Source organism: Equus caballus, chromosome 14 (genome assembly GCF_041296265.1).
Source record: "Equus caballus isolate H_3958 breed thoroughbred chromosome 14, TB-T2T, whole genome shotgun sequence".
NCBI lineage: Eukaryota > Metazoa > Chordata > Mammalia > Perissodactyla > Equidae > Equus > Equus caballus.
Genome location: NC_091697.1, coordinates 57,111,579 through 57,126,915, shown reverse-complemented (window position 1 = coordinate 57,126,915; position 15,337 = coordinate 57,111,579). Strand labels below are relative to the sequence as shown.

Sequence of the window (15,337 nt, the reverse complement as noted above, 5' to 3'; positions counted from 1 at the left end):
ATTACTTGGCAGATTTTGGCGTGAGACAAATAAGAGTTCACTCACTGGAATTATGGCCCCCAAAAAAGATACTTTATTTAAAGGTACTTTCTGGTCATATTAAATGTGTGATGCTTTTATATTTAGCTCTAAAACAAATTAGTTTCTATAGACGTTTATTTACTCCAGTGACTGACTCTTAAACACAGTAGCTATGAGAGTCTCCTCTTATATTTCATTAAATGCTGTTTAGATACTGCTTCAAAATCTATTTTTATCCTTAATCTCTTTTCCTTTCCCTATTTAAAACTGAAACATTTCAAGTATTGATAGATAGTTATAAGGGCAGGGAGTCAGTGAGTTCTAACTCCTAAATTCAACACATGTATAAAACTCATACCTAGTCCACATTCCCATTGGAGAAAATTCTTAGGAACATTCCATCTCTCACTCTGGACAGTTTTTTTTCAGCCTTGGAACAGATTCCTATTTTTTGCTTGAGTAGCAGCTGTAAACCCTCGATTTACAAGGTTATGTCATACCAAAAAAATGTTTACTTTCAAACTCTGGGTAAATTTATAAATGTATGGTATGGCAAGAGGCTATAGAACTAAGTTAATTATTTATTTATTTTGGATTCATGTTAAAGTTTAAATACATTTGTGATGCAATTCCTCTGTAACACTACTTCTAACATGCAACACTGTACAAGGCACTGTTCTAAGCACTTTAACATATATTATCACATTTCAAACTCACAGTAATGCTATGAGGGTAGGTACTATGCTATTACGGATAAAGAAACTAGGTATAGAGAGATTAAGTGACTTGCTCAAGGTTGACCAGCTAGTAAGTGATAGACCTGGGATTTGAACCTAGGCAGTCTGGTCTTTCAGCCAGTAACTTTACTAACCCTTAAGAGAGATTAATGGATTGAGTTCAGTTTTAGAAATTCCACTGAATTTAAGTATTCATCCAATTTGTGAAAATACTTTAGTTGCTTTAGAGTTATATATAGACTTATCTATCCAATGAAGAGGTTTTCTTGACCACCACTTTCCACCTTTTTTTTTTATGTAAATAAGTAAAGTCTGGATGTAGGAATACTTTCTGGTCTCTGATATAAAGGATTATTACTTACCACATTTTTTTCCTTTCCTGGAAATAACTTTCAGTCTGTACACATACCCCCAGGAAAAAAGTTAAAAGTTCCATGAATATGAATAACTTCTGGAACTGATCTAAAAATTCTTGTTCATGTAGGTGGAAGGTAGTGGAAAAGTAATCTATTAAAAAGTGCCTTATTTAGTAACAGTCTGTTTTGTGCTCAGTAAATAAGGTACTTGTCTACTTACTCATTTAGTACTCTCAAGAGAGAACTATGGGGCTCATAGCACAGTTTGGAGTTATGTATAAGGTATTTTGATCTGTCAATTCTCTCAAGTTTTAAAAGATAGGGATCAAAGTTTTAGGTCTTGGTATTTATTACAATACCTTTCTAATGCATTCAGCAATGCAAAGTCTCAAAGGAATCTCAGTTGTGTGGGGATTACATATGTAAATAGAAAGTCAATATTTGGAAAGCTATTAAAGGACAATGAAATTGTCCTCAGGACAGGGGCCTTGTGCCAAGATGGTATTCCTTGTCACTTCAGTTCCCACCTAGTTAGGAAAAAACTGAGCTGTTGTCAGATAAGGGGAAAGATCAGACTAATCATCTTCAGTTATTCTAGCATATGACAAATTTTTTTCTCTATCCTTTGAAAAAGAATACATAGTTAAATGTGTGTGCCATTCTTCTTTCAGTAATGTCTCCCCACATCACTACAGTTTTGTCAGTAATGTCTTGAGGTTTGTAAATTTCTTGTTCATAGCATGGGCTAGGGCTTTTCTTCAGTTGGGCCAAAAAGATGCACAAGATGTGTCATTACAAACCTTGTTGGGTACATGACTCTCTCAGCTCAGCAGTTTTCGCTCCTTGCTGGTTGAAATAAAGAACCTTGGAAGGAAGTGCTCCAAGCTTCCTCTCTGGCATATGGAGGATTCAGACTTGGGGGAGAAGCCTGTGTGGACCGGCTTTCAGGAACTCTGCCATTGACTGAGCACTAAAGCTTGGTCACATGGTGCTTTTATTCATCAATGACTTTTGGAATATGTTTGGGAAGAATAATATATAGAGAATGTACTCTGCTGAGAGAAAGCAACTAATCTTTTAGCTGGTTAGAGAGGTCCTTGCATTGGTGATGGTCTTGGTTACAAGTATGATGTTTCTGTAGTCTTTTGGGGGGAAGTTAGCTGATCTAAAGTCTTACCTGGAACTTAACGTGCCAGTGGGTTGGGAACTTGTCTAGAGGGGACCAGAGCCTGTCTCTGAAAGAATCTTCTGAGGCTCCATCAACCTGAACCATTTAGTTGTCATTCTTTCTGAAATGTGGAAGAAGTTCTGTGGTGACTTGAAGGCAGCCAAAATGCAAGCGTAAGAGCACTTAAGGCAGACCTCTTAATACTGCTTCCTTTCTGAAGCCCAAAGGATACAGTTACCCTCTTCCCTTCCCCCTTTCCAAACAAGGCTTTTTTGCCAAGAACACTGCAGCCCACCAGCTGAATTGGTCTAGTAGCACTGCTGAACAGGAAAGTGTCAATGCAGAGAGGCTTGCAGTTCTTTGGCTGGCCTCTGGATAAAGTCGTTTTTACAAAACTGAGTTGGGAGACTGATGTTTTGGGGTTGGTGTTAGTTCAAAGACTACAAGGGACAGGAAGCTTCTTGGCCTGATAACTATCCTGGGCAGAGAACAGGAAAAATTCCAGAGACTGCAGTCCATGTCATCACCTACAGCTAAAAGCCTGGAATATGACCTCCAAGGAAGAAACAGATTAGTAATCTTGCTGTGTGGTAGTGAGCTTTGCTTATAGGACTGTACCTGCATGAGCACATGAGGCTGTGGTTTCAGATGATGACACCCTGGAACATCAGCTGGAAGGTTGCCCTTAGAGTGAAGACAGTGTCAGTCACAGGGGTGGGTACAAGGGATCTTTTGCAAGCCAGAAAGATCAGCAAGGGCACTACTGGGGCCTGGTGCTGGTGAGGCTGATGAACCCATCTGTTAGGGAGAAAGCTCCCCTCCCTGGCTTTTGTTAACCCTTAAGTGTTGGTTCCTTGGCCGGGGCTGGGTATTCCTTTGCACAGAGCAGCTTGAGAACAGACCACAGTCAGCATAGCACCCGCTGAAGACCAGGTCTGAGGGATCAGGCTGTTAAGAGCAACAATATAAGTACCAAAGATTAGAACTTAAACACTGGGAGCTGCTCTCTAGACAGCCTCTGGCAGTACACGCACAGACCTGGGCAGGAGGCCAGTAGGACAGCAGAGGACCTCCAGGGTCCCAGCTCTCAGTCCTCTGGGGACACTTTTTAATTAGCAGTTTTCTGTTTTTCTGTTATAAAAGTAGAACATAGTCATAATTTGGTAAACACAAAAGTAGAAGAAAGCATGAGTCATTGTCTAACCACCTGAGAAGCTGAAAACAGCTGGTTTAAGGGGAAGTGGGGACTGTAGGTGATAGGCCAAAGCCTACTGTTCCCAGTCAGCAGGGGCCCACAATTCACACTCAGAGTAATAAGGAATCTAGTCAGCTTACAGGGTGAGACTCCAGGGCAAGCCTTCTGCCACACAGCCAGTGCTAGTGCAAAGGCTATGTTCATGGAGAAAGGAGCATACCCACGGCCTGTGCACACCCGAGATTCATAGATCCAGGTGGTTCAGGGATTCACCTGGATCCCTGATCATTTAATGAGATTTCTTGAGGGGTATATGCAAGGCAGTTCCTCAAGTCTAGAACACCGAATCCTCATGCTCCCTCCAGAAAAACAGAATGTGCGCTTAGCAGCCTGGAAGACAGAATCTACAAATCAACTGGCTGCCTGGACCAAGCTGTGGTATCTGGTGTCAGTTTTAAAATAAGGCCAGATTTTTTGGGGGAAGGCTGCCTCTTCCCATGAGCTGGAGGGTACCTGCTGCCTATGATTTGATTCTCACTCATCTCTTAAAAAAAGAAGAGTGTGTGTGGCAGTGAGGTATGTATGGATAGCATAAACTTCAGGAAGGAATAAAGAAATAAGTCTGGTTTGCCTCAGTGGAGGGGGGGGGGAAAGACCATAAAACAGAATTACACGTAAGCGTACATTGTTGAAAAATCCAAGTTGTAAAATTCATTACCTGCCATTATTACATCAACATAAAAAAAACAGGCATAGGCATTTTTAACAGAAAGTTTGAATGACATTCAAAAACTGAAAATAATTTTAAAAAGCCATGATTTATAAATACATAAATATCCATGCTTACTTTTACAATGATACCTACTGGAAGAATGAGACCTTTTAAAATGCCAATCTAGACAAGATTCCTTTTGATTCCAACTGCCTCTTTTCCTGCACGTTAATATCAGCAGTCTTAAAGAGAGCTGCTGTGGTCAGTGTCACATTCATCCCAGCCTCCTTTCTAAGCCTGTAGCTGATGATGAAAATGTGATGAATCTTCTCTTTTAGCTTTGATGCTGGGGAAAAAAAGAAAAGGTTATGTAGCCACGTAGTCTAGTGAATCAAATTCATAAATTAAAATACAGCAGTGATACAATATTTATATACCACCCAGATGGTAAGTAGACTCAGAAATTATTAATATTTTACTACATACAGAAAATTCAGCAAAACACTAACCATACCACCCATTTGGAAGCCAGAACCTAATTTTTTTGTCTTGTCACCTGTGATCTATAAATGTTCACAATTTAAAGTGATAACAAATACTTAAAATATAACTTTTTCCTGGCATGCTGTGCAATGAAGGGTTCTAAAAGCAGAATCACACACTTACTGTTCTAAATTAAAATCAGCTGAATCCAGGTAGTAACTCAAAACATTTCACATTGAGTCAGGAGATTTAGGAGATGTGAAGGTTATGTATTTCTGGATTTCACAGTATTAGAAACTGCAAATGCATGGCTTCAAATAGTGGCAAACTGAAGCAGATATATTCTTTCTGGGTACTCTCTAGCACCTTTGGTAAATTTAAATTTGGCTTTAGACAATTTTTAAATAGGGTGTAAAGAGATCATTTTGGCTGTCACCTTATACGTGAATGGATTTCCTTAACATTTAGCAGTAGAAGTGAATTAATCTGAAATCTTTTTAGTAATCAGAGTTTTCAAGGTATGACCTATTTTCTAGCTAAGCCTGTCACTCCAGTCTTTTTGAGAAATGAAAAAGCAAAATTCCTAAGCAAAAGCAGAATATAAGAAGTCTTTCTCGGGGCCGGCTCCGTGGCTGAGTGGGTAAGTTTGCACGCTCCGCTTTGGTGGCCCAGGGTTTTGCCAGTTCAGATCCTGGACATGGACATGGCACTGCTCATTAGGCCATGATGAGATGGCGTCTCACATACCACAATTAGAAGGACCCACAACTAAAATATACAAGTATGTACTGGGGGGACTTGGGGAGAAAAAGGGGGGGGGGACTGGCAAGAGTTGTCACCTCGGGTGCCAGTCTTAAAAAAAAGTCTTTCTCCTTTCAGAAGAGTGCAGTATCACCTGAAGAAACCATCTTTAGTCCAAAGGGGAAGAGACTCCTCTAAGCCATCTCTCAAATTTCCAATAGGATAAACCAAGACTACAGCAGCACAATGGCTGCCACTGGCTTTGGCTGCTGCAACTATGGTCTTTGACACAAGGTGTTGGCAGGCAATTCACACATTCTGGGGACCAGGCAACAAACTGGCCTGTGGGGTTAGAGAGCTTTTCTGGCCGCTTCCATTTCTAGTGATAAACGGGAAAAGAAAGTTAGCTCCACTGAGCATTTATCTTGGGTTACAAGACAAAACCTAATTTAACTAATCTGACAGGTTGGTTTTTGTTTTGTTTTAAATACTTGCCACCTTAGGATCACATCTCCTTCCAGCAAGGGAGTGGCTGCTTCATTACCTTAGAGCTTGCCAAGACTGGACATGATGCACAAAAAAGAACCTCTTGAAATGCAGGCACACTTGTTTTTCTAACTTCTGTGTCAGAATTTAGATATAGTCACTCCATACTTTGTGGATAAAAATGTTCTTGGGAAAAAAGGACCAAGTAATTAAGTTGACAAGTTCTTTCTTTGAGCCAATAATGATAGCTTCCTGGTCAATCACTCCACTTTCTCCTTAAGACAGTGCCTTGAAAATATTAACTTCGACAGTCACAGTAATGACGCCCTTCCTGAGTGAGCTGCTGCTCCTTGTTAATTATTGTTCATTAATGGGTAAGCTGCTCAACCACAAAGGCTGCCAGTAGGTGCCTAGAGATGACTTAGAAAGTTGAGATTGTTTGCTAATATATTTGTATTTGAATCCCCCTCTTTCAAAAGAAAAATTATACACTGCAACTGTTTGACAAATACCACCTGTGAGACCAATGCTCATTTCTTTCCTCAGACCAAAAAAATGAGTTGGACAGACTGCAGAGATGTACTTGCCTCAAAACTGCAGAAGAGCCGTAAGGTATTTTTAAAATCTTACGAGTGTACGTTCCTAAGTCATGTTCACTGTCCAGTCTCGAGATACCAAACAATGCCAGGCAATTCATTTCCACTTGCTAACTGCTTTAAAAGCCAACTAGACTCTAATTTTAGAGCTAATGGTCAGTTCTGGGCAGAACTACAACAGACGTTTTCAGGTGCATGGCTCAACATCAAGGTTTCTTTTTGTCTCTGGGCTGGCAATATGGCTTAAAGTTTCCTGCCTCTGGTAATGTGAAAACCTCAGGCGAGAGAGAAGAACTGCTGCGAAGTCCCCATGGCTCTCTTTCCAGTGGGCTCTCAGAGTGGCTTCCAATGGAGAGGGGACAGCCTGCAACACCACACAAGTCTGTCATGGCACACAGATCAGATGACCTGTTCTCAGGATGGGCTTATCTAGAAGAGTCTTAACAACTGGCAAAACTCTAAGTATCTCACTTTTCAGGATCACCTGAGATTCATTTTCAGTGGCATCAAGAGTCTAAAATTAAACTGGGTTACTAAGAAAACATGTTGTATTTGAAGGAAGATGAAATATAGGTAATACAAAAGTGCTACAGAAGGGGGCTGGCCCCATGGCCGAGTGGTTAAGTTCGCGCACTCCGCTGCAGGCGGCCCAGTGTTTCGTTAGTTCGAATCCTGGGCGCGGACATGGCACTGCTCGTCAGACCACGCTGAGGCAGCGTCCCACATGCCACAACTAGAGGAACCCACAACGAAGAATACACAACTATGTACCGGGGGGCTTTGCGGAGAAAAAGGAAAAAATAAAATCTTAAAAAAAAAAAAAAAAAAGTGCTACAGAAGGAAAGGCTCCCTGCAGTCTTCTTCCAGGTAGCCAGGTGCTAATGACTAGTCTGACGATGGGGCTGTTTTCAGGGATGCCAGGGTCGTACCTGAGGACTCTTCTCTGGAGGCTGACACTGCAATGTGTGTCAAAAATAAACACCCCAGGGCAGGGACTCCCTACATTTTCGAGGTTCAAGATCCCTTTGCAATGTTTAACAGAGAGACCCTTCTCCCTCAACACACACACATACACTTCTTCACACTGGTCTATGAATGATGTTAGGGATGTCTATCAATTACAAAACCTCAGTCTCTCCTGGGGTCTGTAGCTCAAATATCATGAAGTGTTCTGATCTCTAATAGCTCAGCATGACTGGAAAGAGTACAGCTACATATGTGACAGAGAAGTATAGTAGAAAATTGATGTGAAAAACCGATCTTAGGGGGGACAGAATACCTCTCAGGAGCAAAAAGCAAGGAAACAATCTGCCAGAAAGAGGAAGCAAAGGCTTACCCTATTCCCTTCCTGGCCCCTGCCCCATGAGGTGTCAGGCAGCTGGCAACTATCTAGCCATCCCTGCCTGGGCCCCAGGAACCTCACCACTCTGGGACACTGAAGGTCTGCCCAGAGATCTTTTTTTAAGTATTACATGAGGGGATCCAGAAAGTCACAAACTCCCAATTCACACGGCTCCCTGGCTAAAAACAATAGCCCCGTTAACAGCTGATTTTAAAAACAAAATCGCCCCTTGACCACCAACCTGAAGCTTCTGATTCAATGTTCAGATTATAAAAATAAAGAATACTTTTTTTGGCCCTGTGGCCGAGTGGTTAAGTTCACACGCTCTGCTTCAGCGGCCCAGGGCTTCACCGGTTCAAATCCTGGGCACAGACATGGCACTCTCATCAAGCCATGCTGAGGTGGCGTCCCACATGCCACAACTAGAAGGACCCACAACTTAAAAAAAAAAAAAAAAAACACAACTTTGTACTAAGGGGCTTTGGGAGAAAAAGGAAAAATAAAATCTTTAAAACAAAAATACTTTTTTTTAGGAAAACTAACTAAACCAAGTGGGATGTGCTATTTAGGACTGAAGTACTTTCTGGGCAGCTGAACATTTGATTAGTTCCTTGATACCCACACAGAAGGGAACCTATTTATATGCCATGCCTCCCAAAACAGGACCCAACTGGGGTAAGGCACGGGCTTTACCTATGTGTCTGAAGATAGAAATGAAAGAGGCCAGCAGCCTTCTACTCTACAGGCATACCTCGGAGATACTGCGGGTTCCATTCCAGACCATCACAAGAAAGCAAGCATCGCAATAAAGTGAGGCAAGTCACACTCATGTTTTGGTTTCTCAGTGCATATAAAAGTTATGTTTACACTACACTGAAGTCTATTAAGCATGCAACAGCATCTCTAAAATAGCAATGTACACACCTTAATTGAAAAATACTTTATTGCTAAAAATGCTAACCATCATCTGAGCCTTCAGTGAGTCATCTTTTTGCTGGTGGAGGGTCTTGCCTCAATGTTGATGGCTGCTGACTGATCAGCGTGGTGGTTGCTAAAGGCTGGGGTGGCTGCGGCAACTTCTTAAAATAAGACAACAGTGAAGTTTGCCATGTCAATTGACTCTTCCTTTCACAAATGATTTCTCTGTAGCATGCAATAGTTCATTTTACCCACAGTAGAACTTCTTTCATAATTGGAGTCAGTCCTCTCAAAACCCTGCTGCTGCTTTATCAACTAAGTTTATGTCATATTCTAAATTCTTTGTTGTCATTTCAACAATCTTCACAGCATCTTCACCAGGAGCAGATGCCATCTCAAGAAACCACTTTCTTTGCTCATCCCTAAGAAGCAACTCCTCATCCATTAAAGTTTTATGAGATTGCAGTAATTCAGTCACACCTTCAGGCTCCAGGCTTCTAGTTCTCTTTCTATTTCCACCACATCTGCATTTACTTCCTCCACTGAAGGCTTGAACCTCTCAAAGTCATCCATAAGGACTGGAATCAACTTCTTCCAAACTCCTGTTAATGTTGATTTTTTTTTACCTCTTTCCATGAATCATGAATGTTCTTAATGGCATCTAGCATAGTGAATCCTTTCCAGAAGGTTTTCAATTGACTTTGCCCAGATCCATCAGAGGAATCACTATCTATGGCAGCTATAGCCTTATGAAATGTATTTCTTAAATAATAAGACTTGAAAGTCAAAATTCTCAATCCATGGGCTGCTGAATGGACGCTGTGTTAGCAGACATGAAAACAACATTGATCTCGTTGTACATCTCCATGAGAGCTCTCGGGTTACCAGGTGCATTGTCAATAAGCAGTAATATTTTGAAAGGGATCTTTTTTTCTGAACTGTAGGTCTCAACAGTGGGCTTAAAATATTCAGTAAGCCATGTTGTAAACAGATGTGCTGTCATCCAGGCTTTGTTGTTCCATATATAGAGCACAGGCAGAGTAGATTTAACTAATTCTTAAGGGCTCTAGGATTTCAGAATGGTAAATGAGCACTGGCTTCAACTTAAAGTCACCAGCTGCATTAGCCCCTAACAAGAGAGTCTGTCTTTTGAAGCTTGGAAGCCAGGCAGTGACTTCTCTTCTTTAGCTATTAAAGTCCTAGAAAGCATCTTCTTCCAATGAAAGGCTGGTTTGTCTACACTGAAAATCTGCTGTTTAGTGTAGCTGCCTGCATGAATTATCTTAGCTAGATCTTCTGGATAACTTGCTGCAGCTTCTACACGAGCACTTGCTGCTTCCCACTGCACCTTTATGTTATGGAGATGGCTGCTTTCCTTAAACCTCATGAACCAACCTCTGCTAGCTTCAAACTTTTCTTCTGCAGATTCCTCACCTCTCTCAGCCTTCACAGAATTGAAGAGAGTGAGGGCCTTGCTCCGGATTAAGCTTTGGCCTAAGGGAATGTTGTAGGTGGTCTGATCTTCCGTCCAGACCACTAAAACTTTCTCCACACCAGCAATAAGGCTGTTTTGCTTTCTCATCATTTGTGTGTTCACTGGAATAGCACTTTTAAATTGCTTCCAGAACTTTTCCTTTGCATTCACAACTTGGCTAGCTTTTGTAAGAGACCTAGCTTTCAGCCTGTCTCAGCTTTTGACCTGCCTTCCTCACTAAGCTTAATCATTTCTAGCTTCTGATTTAAAGAGCAACTCTTCCTTTCACTTCAGCACCTAGAGGTCATTGTAGGGTTATTAACTGGCCTAATTTCAATATGATTGTGTCTCAGGGAATAGGGAGGCTCCAGGAGAGGGAGAGAAACGCGGAACGGCTGGTCAGTGGAGCAGTCAGAACATAAACAGCATTTATCACTTAAGTTCACCATCCTATATAGGTACAGTTTGTGGCGCTCCAAAACAATCACAATAGTAACATCAAAGATCACTGATCACAGACCACCATAACAAATATAATAATGAAAAAGTTTGAAATGTTGCGAGAATTACCAAAATGTGACACCCAGAGATGATGTAAGCAAATGCTGTTGGAAAAATGGCGCCAATAGATTTGCTCAATGCAGGTTACCACAAACCTTCAATTTGTAGAAAACACTATCTGCCAAGCGCAATAAAGGGAAGTGCAATAAAACAAGGTGTGCCTAGATTGCTTTGGTCAATTTTGTACGTATTTTCCGAGCAGCTTCTCTGGGGTATGCCTATACTAGGTTTTGAGTTAGAGGGACTAAAACTTTAGGCACCATCTCTTCCCTCAAGAAGTTTACAATCTGCTCTAAAAGAGGCCTGAGTAAAGTGCCGAAGAAATAAACTTTGGGAGATAAGGGAGCAATTAATTGCACTGCCTGAAGAGACCCGGGCAAATGAGAAAAAGCATGTCTTGGGCGATTCTGAAAAGCAGCTGGAATGCCCAGCCCCACCTTCTGAGTCTCTTTCTGCCACACTCTCCATGGCACCAGCCCCAAGATCCAGATACAAGACTCTACTGGCAATAGCTCACTGTGTAAAAAGTCCACACCTCAGATCAGACTAAGCCCTGCAGAATAGAGAACAGCTATGATATGTGGACATTACTCCATCTACATTTCCATCAACAAGTTGGAAGGGCCAAACAAGTCTGGTAAGGATGAGTTAAAGTTACCAACAAGATTTTTTAATAAGTGAGAAACTGTAGCACTGTAGCCAACATTTTCTTAAAAATCAAGCAAAAGGCTCAAAACAGAATGTTCCTAGAGCAACTGAAGAGGTTGAGTATAATTATGTGTTACTCCAACAACGCATAATTTATCATACTGAGTTGTTATCTAGTCATGAAAAGGCTTATACCAATTACAGAAATAAAAGTGAAAGGGCTTAGATCTTTGGGGTAGTAAACAAGAGCATTCAGAAAACAATATACGTGTACTCTAATACCTCATCATAAAGGCATGGGCCATTAACTCTATAACATTTCACATGCATTTGGAAATCTTATTTACCTTTTTCATTAATTCACTTCTGGTAGTAAACTGTGGCAGGTCTTCCACTTCAATTCCATCAGCCATTTCCATCACCTTGTCTAAAAGGTCTTTGTTGTAACTGCATAACAAAAAGTAGTAAGATAAAAACCTGGGAAGAATTGTCACTGCGGGCTAATAAACTGCACGTAGCCAGACTGTAAACTCAACTCTCAGAGGACTGATTTGATACTACAGGGGAAACCGGTCCATGTGCACTAGCAGGTCAGGAAACAGTTCTTCCTGCTTGTGGATGCACAGGTGGTTCTAGGAATGCCAATAGAGCAGGTGTTTCAAGATTTACAAAACAAAAAAAATACATTGACAAAAATAGAGGCACTGTACATCTGGCAGTATATATTCATGGATCAAAACATTTTTACTTTTTTTATGGGGCCAAGTGGTTAAGTTCACACGCTCCACTTCGATGGCCTGGGGTTCCCTGGTTCGGATCCCAGGCGTGGACCTATGCACCGCTCATCAGGCCATACTGAGGTGGCATCCCACATAGAACTAGAAGAATCTACAACTAGGATATACACCTATGTACTGAGGGGCTTTGAGGAGGAAAAAAAAAAAAAGAGGAAGATTGGCAACAGATGTCAGCTCAGGGACAATCTTCCTCACCAAAAAAAGTTTATTTTTTAAACACATGGAATGTTAGTCTAATTAAAATAACGTTATTTGTTCACTTGTCCAATTTTCTGACATTTGCCTAATCTTGGATCCTGTTAACCAGGATTTGCCAGGGGCACCTGGAAGGCAGAGAAAAGAGATGGATACTTCTGGCACTGTTTCCCCAAATCCTGTTCTAATAACCCCCAACACCTGGAAGCAAAACCAGGTGCCTTAGGGCTGGAGGGGCCATATGACCAAAGTCAGACAGCCATAAGGGGCACAGAAACCAGGACTCAAGCTCAGTCATCTTATTATCCTAACAAAATTTCAGGAAATGCTAAAATAAAAGGATGTGGAAGCCTCAAGATTTGCCACCTTCTTCATGGTGGCGTATGGGGATGCCTTATCAAGCACTTCAAATACAGTCCCTTGAAGGCATCCCTTATTTCATAAAAAGAAAGGCAGAGAAGTAAAGGCTGGCTCTTGCTCAGGGTCCACAGACTGGGGCGTGGGAAGAAAAAGCCAAGGGCACAGATTACATCCTGTGGTAGATGGTAAAATCTACCAATCCTGCCAGAAGCTGCATGGCCCTACATGAATCACTTCCCCTCTCTCAGTTCTTCACGTGTAAACTAGGGAATCTCAGTTTCTGTCTCTGCACGTTGTTACCACGTGGGCGAAAGGAGCTATCGGACTGAAAGGTGATGGTCTGAGCTAATAATAATACTACAAATAACAGTGGCAACTATAGTGCCCACGGTGTACTGAGCTCTTGCTACATGGCTGCCTGTGCTAAGTGCTTTTCACCCTTTAATACTGTAGTCATCACAACTCATTTTCCAAATGAGGAAACTGAGGCTCTGAGAGATTAAATATCTTTCCAAGAGGCTGGCTAGGGCGGGAATCGGCCGTGGGCCTGGCCAGCGCGGTTGGGGGCGGGGTCAGCCCTGGGCAGGAGCTGCGGATCGTAAGGCAGGGGACAGGGTCAGCCAGCCGGCAGGGGTCCGCACCTGCAACCCAGGAAGAGGTGGTTGGCCCAGACCATGGAGAGGGACAGCAGCTGGTCCAGGCGGCCGCCGCCATCGGGCGGGTCGCGGTAGTCAGGCAGGTGGCGCAGAATGAATTCCATGCGGGCCTTCCATTGCTTCTCGCTCTCCGAGTAGGAGCGGAACTGCTCCGCAAAGTCGGTCGCCCGCCGCACTCCCGAAACCAGCTCCTCCACCGCGGCGGCCGCCTCGCCACCTACCATAGCGCCCTCAGCCGCCGAGGGCCGCACCTGCCCGCCGCCTTCCCGACTCGCACTGCGCCATCTCCCGGCGGCTAGAGGGGCGCGGGCGGCGCGCGACTGCTCCGGAAGACCGGCCTGGAGCGCCCTCGCCTGGAGCGGCGGCCCAGCCCAACCCGCCTTCACGAACCTCCGCAGCGGACGGCGTCTGGCTTGGGTCTACCCAGGGGCCGCAGGGGCGGTTCTCGGTCGACCCCGCGGGAAACCGGTAGGGAAACTGAGGCCCGCAAGCACCGAGTCGGGGCGTCCCTCTCCATTCGGCAGCTGGATGCCAGCCAGAGCTGTGCTGTGTCCTTGCCCGGACCCCCCGGACCCCCAGCCTGCAAACGGATGCCCTCAGTTCTGAGCACCTTACACGTGTAGCTGCTCCGAGTGCATCTTTGATTCCCAGAGGTCTCGACACCCGGCTCAGGTTGTGGCCCGCCCTCCTCGAGCGAGTCATCTATCCAATTGAATACTTGCCAGGCCCTTTGCTAGGTGCTGGGGATGCAATGAGAGCAAACTCAGAGCCCTGCTCTAATGAACTTTACCGTCTACTGGGGGAGACAGAAGTTAGTGAAATAATTGCTCAAATGAAAAATTTCAGCGTTGACGAATTTTAATAAAGAGAGGTCTGGAGTGCTAGGAGCATGAATAACCAAGAGACCTGATCCAGACTTGGGGTCAGGAAAATGACGCTGGAGAGCTGAGGGATGAACAGGAGTTAACTACCTAAAGAGGCGTAGGCCATGGGCAGGAGAGAGCTTGGCTTGGAAAGAGAGCTGAAAGATGTGTGTGACAAGAGTCCTAGAGTGGAGGACAGTGGAGGAGATGAGGCTGCAAAGATCAGCAAGGAGAGTAGGCCATGGTAGGGATTGTGGTCTAGATCATAAGAGGAATGGGGAGCCACTGAAGGATTGTAACCAGAGCAGTGACACTTGTGTTTCCAAAAGATACTGGAAGGAGCCAGAGTAGATGTGTCCAGAGGAGTTGAGCAGGTGAGCTGGCATGACTCTGCTGTCTGTTCTAGGGTTGGGTAGCAGACCCACTGAGAGGCAGAAGAGCTTCTCTATAAGTGGTGAATTTCCTATCCCTGGAAGCATTCAAGTACAGTAACTGGAAAGTCACTTGAGCTTCCATCAGCCTTGAGAGATTACTGACCCAATAGGTTTCCCATTCGTCCTCCATCAGATGTGGGGTGGAGTACAGAGCTGGGCCTAGAATCCAAATCCAGGGCTCCAGTGTAGGTCCTGTACTGTGAGTGGGATCCATGGGGAGAGCCAAGTATGTGCTGTCTGCTGCTTCTACAGCTTCTGATGGAAGGTCAGGGCTGCCAGCAGGCAGAAACCCCATACAGAATGGAAATACCAGGCAGACTTTTGAGTAAACTGTGCCTGCAGACCCAGCACCAGGCTCAGTGACATCCAATTATGGTTAACAATAGGGAGGCATACTTCTGTCACCCTGGTGAGCAAGGAGAATGTGAACAGGGCTGTGAGACCAAAGACAGATTCAGCTTCTCCACAGCAATCAGGATTAGGTGCCCAGAGCTGGGGCTCCCAAAACTGAGTGCAGATCATATCTCCTGAGGGGCTTGTTAACAGAGCAGATTCCCAGGCCCATCAGTGGATGCTTAGAATCAGGGCTCCAGG

At 43.7% G+C, this 15,337-nt stretch overlaps 1 protein-coding gene and 2 long non-coding RNA genes across 6 annotated transcripts in view; 2 read left to right on the top strand and 1 right to left on the bottom strand.

Moving 5' to 3' along the window:
- Window positions 1-4,162: 4,162 nt before the first annotated feature.
- On the bottom strand, window positions 4,163-14,199 carry CDKN2AIPNL (CDKN2A interacting protein N-terminal like). Its single transcript, XM_005599422.4, has 3 exons — window positions 13,432-14,199; window positions 11,786-11,885; window positions 4,163-4,535 (listed from the first exon to the last, which is right to left on the bottom strand). The coding sequence occupies exons 1-3, from the start codon at window positions 13,668-13,670 to the stop codon at window positions 4,524-4,526; spliced, it is 351 nt and encodes a 116-aa protein (XP_005599479.1). The 5' UTR covers window positions 13,671-14,199; the 3' UTR covers window positions 4,163-4,523.
- Window positions 5,401-10,956, top strand: LOC111767811 (uncharacterized). The gene is made up of 3 exons (XR_002799647.2): window positions 5,401-6,511; window positions 8,501-8,652; window positions 9,125-10,956. It is a non-coding gene; the product is annotated as an uncharacterized lncRNA (long non-coding RNA).
- Window positions 13,778-15,337, top strand: part of LOC106781649 (uncharacterized) — a 35,572-nt gene continuing 34,012 nt past the window's right edge. For all 4 annotated transcript variants that reach the window (XR_011425585.1, XR_011425586.1, XR_011425584.1 and 1 more), the window contains exon 1: window positions 13,778-13,914. This is a non-coding gene — a long non-coding RNA (uncharacterized lncRNA). The remainder of the gene's footprint in view (window positions 13,915-15,337) is intronic.

What these genes read in the sequence shown, in the direction of transcription:
- CDKN2AIPNL (XM_005599422.4), bottom strand. Translation starts at nt 13,670, where the DNA reads ATGGTAGGTGGCGAGGCGGCCGCCGCGGTGGAGGAGCTGGTTTCGGGA. An exon ending in CACCTCTTCCTGGGTTGCAG is followed by an intron (nt 11,886 to 13,431) that starts GTGCGGACCCCT and finishes TTTGTTATGCAG; the next exon opens with TTACAACAAAGACCTTTTAG.